The sequence below is a fragment of the Carex rostrata genome, chromosome 16, assembly GCF_964058835.1.
Source record: "Carex rostrata chromosome 16, lpCarRost1.2, whole genome shotgun sequence".
Classification (NCBI taxonomy): domain Eukaryota; kingdom Viridiplantae; phylum Streptophyta; class Magnoliopsida; order Poales; family Cyperaceae; genus Carex; species Carex rostrata.
The window spans coordinates 2,427,353-2,431,095 of NC_135933.1; the positions used below are offsets into that span (position 1 = coordinate 2,427,353).

Here is a 3,743-nt window from a genome sequence, read left to right on the forward strand (position 1 = left end):
TTCAACGGTTTGGATTTGTAGTTCAGAATCAATTCGATAGCCATTTGGAGGTGTGCTCACCAATCTCTCTTGGTGAGCACATCACACCCTAGTTTTGCTCTATATATATATATATATAGAGAGAGAGAGAGAGAGAGAGAGAGAGTTAGGCTGGGGTGCTATGGATAGCATAGAGGCCTCTATGCTACGGCTCAATATTCGAGTTTTCAAAATCCAAACGGTCGATCCGAACCGTTCATCTTATTCTCCATATTAATATCTGCTTGGAGACCAAATTTTACATTTTTCTGAATTTTTTTACTATTTATTAAGTATTTTACAAAATTGTTGATCCAACGGTGGCTGCACAAAACAGTAAAACCGTTGGATTAGCGATTTTCAAAGTGGCTTAATAAATAGTAAAAAAATTCATAAAATTATAAAATTTGGTCTCCAAGCAGATATTAATATGGAGAATAAGATGAACGGTTCGGATCGACCGTTTGGATTTTGAAAACTCGAATATTGAGCCGTAGCATAGAGGCCACTATGTTATCCATAGCACCCCAGCCTAACTCTATATATATATATATATATATATAGAGAGAGAGAGAGAGATAGAGTGTGACTAATATACTTTCGGTAGCATATGGGCCGATGTGCTACCGGTCCAAATTTGAAATTTCAAAATCCAAAAAGTCGATCTGAACCGTTCATGTTGTTCTCCATATTAATATGTGCTTGGAGACCAAATTTTACATTTTTCTGAATTTTTTTACTATTTATTAAACCATTTTGAAAATCGCTGATCCAACGGTGGCTTCTGATTTTACTATTTTGTTAAGCCACCGTTGGATCAGCAATTTTCAAAGTGGCTTAATAAATATTAAAAAAAATTAGAAAAATATAAAATTTGGTCTCCAAGCACATATTAATATGGAGAACAAGATGAACGGTTCAGATCGACTTTTCGGATTTTGAAATTTCAAATTTGAACCGGTAGCACTTCGGTCCATATGCTACCGAAAGCATATTAGTCTCTCTCTATATATATAGAGAGAGAGAGAGACTAAGGCTATGGTGCTATGGGTTGTATAGAGGGCTACGGTGCTACGGCTCAATATTCGAGTTTTCAAAATCCTAACGGTTGATCCAAACCATTCATCTTGTTCTCCATATTAATATGTGTTTGGAGACCAAATTTTACATTTTTTGAAAATATTTTACTATTTTTTTAGATAGGTAGAATATCACTTGATCTAAAAAATTCTGCACCACCACCGTTGGATCAACAATTTTGTAAAATACTTAATAAATAGTAAAAAAATTCAGAAAAAATGTAAAATTTGGTCTCCAAGCACATATTAATATGGAGAACAAGATGAACGGTTTGGATTGACCATTTGGATTTTGAAAAATCGAATTTGGACCGTATGTATTTCGGCCCATATACATTCGAATGCACATTAGTCACTCTATATATATATATATATATATATATACACAAAGAGAAAGAGAGAGAGATGGGCTATAGTGCATTGCAATACATAGGCATTTTTGTACATTGGACTATATATAGGATTTGACTAATATGCTATGGGTTGTAGAGAGGCCTCCCGTGCTACGGCTCAATATTCAACTTTTCAAAATCCTAATGGTCGATCCGAACCGTTCATCTTGTTCTCCATATTAATATGTGTTTGGAGACCAAATTTTATATCTTTTGGAAATTTTTTACTATTTATTTAGATTTATTTAATATTGTTGTTTTTTATGGTCCAGATTTGTCTGAAAAACAACGATTTTCAATAAATCTAAAAAAATAGTAAAAAATTTCCAAAAAATATAAAATTTGATCTCCAAACACATATTAATATGGAGAACAAGATGAACGGTTCGGATCGACCGTTTGGATTTTGAAAAGTCGAATATTGAGCCGTAGCACGGGAGGCCTTTATGCAACCCATAGCATCGTAGCCAAGTCCTATATATATATACACACAGAGAGAGAGAGAGAGAGATGGGCTATGGTATATTGCAATGCATAGGCATTTTTGTACATTGGATTATAAATCACCGGATTCAAAGTCCAAATAACCGATCCAACCCGTTCATCTTGTTCTCCATATTAATATGTGTTTGGAAACCAAATTTTTACTATTTTTTCTAGATTTATTGAAAATCGTTATTTTTTTATGGTCCAGATTTGTCTGAAAAATATTGATTTTCAATAAATCTAAAAAAATAGTAAAAAATTTCCAAAAAATGTAAAATTTGGTCTCCAAACACATATTAATATAGAGAACAAGATGAACGGTTTGAATCGGTTATTTGGACTTTGAATCCGATGATTTATAGTCCAATGTACAAAAATACCTATGCATTGCATTGTATGGTAGCCTTACTCAAGTTACAACAATTGAGCTCTACAATAAAATGAGGAGGGATCAAGTTACAATAATTTTTGAGTTAAAACTAGTTACCACAATCAATTTCTATATTTTCAAAGTCCAAATCGTCGATCCAAACCGTTAGATGTGATCTCTATAATAAAATGTGCTTGGAGACCAAATTTTACATTTTTTGAAATTTTTTTACTATTTATTAAGATGGGTACAAAATTCAATGGTTTGAATTTTACTAGTTTTTGTACCCATCTTAATAAATAGTAAAAAAAAAATTTAAAAATGTAAAATTTGGTCTTCAAGCACATTTTATTGTAGAGATCACATCTAACAGTTTGGATTGATGATTTGAACTTTGAAAATGAAGAAAATAATAGTAGTAACTTGATCCCTCCTCTATATAATATATATATATATATATATATAAAGGAAGTTATCATATATCCATGTTACTGGCTATCTAGTTCGATAACAAAATAAAATAGAAAAGGAAAACATGCATGCATGAAACCTCATCATCAATGTGTTCACATTGTCCATAGCTTGAACTAGAATACCCGAACTGTATTCAAATGAAAAATATAATTCAATTATCAAATGATCATAAGTTGGCATCAACATCAATAAATTGAACCAAAATTTTAATAATCATTTGCACAAAGTATGTACAAATTGTCAATCCAATCACAAAAAGAATATCATCATCATCAAAATCCATAAATAACAAATTGCTTCCTTTGCTGCTGGGAAGAAACGGTGCACCGGCTACTAGCAATAGAAGCAAGAACAGCCTTCTCCAATTCCCCTGAAACCTGACTATGTATCAAGGAGATAATGCACTCCATGCACGCGGCATCACACGGCAAAATGATAGGTCCATCGGATGGCAACCCGTACTCTTCTTCTGACATTTTGAACAATTCTACAAAGAACGAACTCGACAAATACTTCAGAGGCACCATGAAGCGCTTTTGATCGTTGGTGTACACGTATACATGTCCTCTTCTTGCAACCGCAAGTGTATAGCCAGTATCAGTATCTACTGACACTATTCTTCTCTTTCCTAAGGCAGACACCTTTTGCCACCTTCTAACCATACCTACAAGCTTCTTTGGAGTGAGCATTGTTTTTTCTATGTTAAGAAAAATGTGTATAGTAGTCTGAATATATACGTAGCAAGATTTTTTAAGAGAGAACAAAACCGTGTGCTGCTGTTTGACAAAACTGAGAGCGATGAATGGGAGGTTTTGCCAACTTGTGGGGAGGATATAAGACCATATGCATTAAATGATTGAATCAAATTGAAGTACAGGTTGTTGAAGATTTCAAATATGTGTACATAAACATTTAATGTGTGCC

The 3,743-nt window shown here is 33.2% G+C and overlaps 1 protein-coding gene across 1 annotated transcript; it reads right to left on the reverse strand.

The window, feature by feature from the left end:
* Positions 1 to 3,091: 3,091 nt before the first annotated feature.
* Positions 3,092 to 3,508, reverse strand: LOC144567663 (auxin-responsive protein SAUR66-like). The gene has a single exon (XM_078317827.1). It carries the CDS (start codon positions 3,506 to 3,508, stop codon positions 3,092 to 3,094), a length of 417 nt encoding a protein of 138 aa, XP_078173953.1.
* Positions 3,509 to 3,743: the final 235 nt, after the last annotated feature.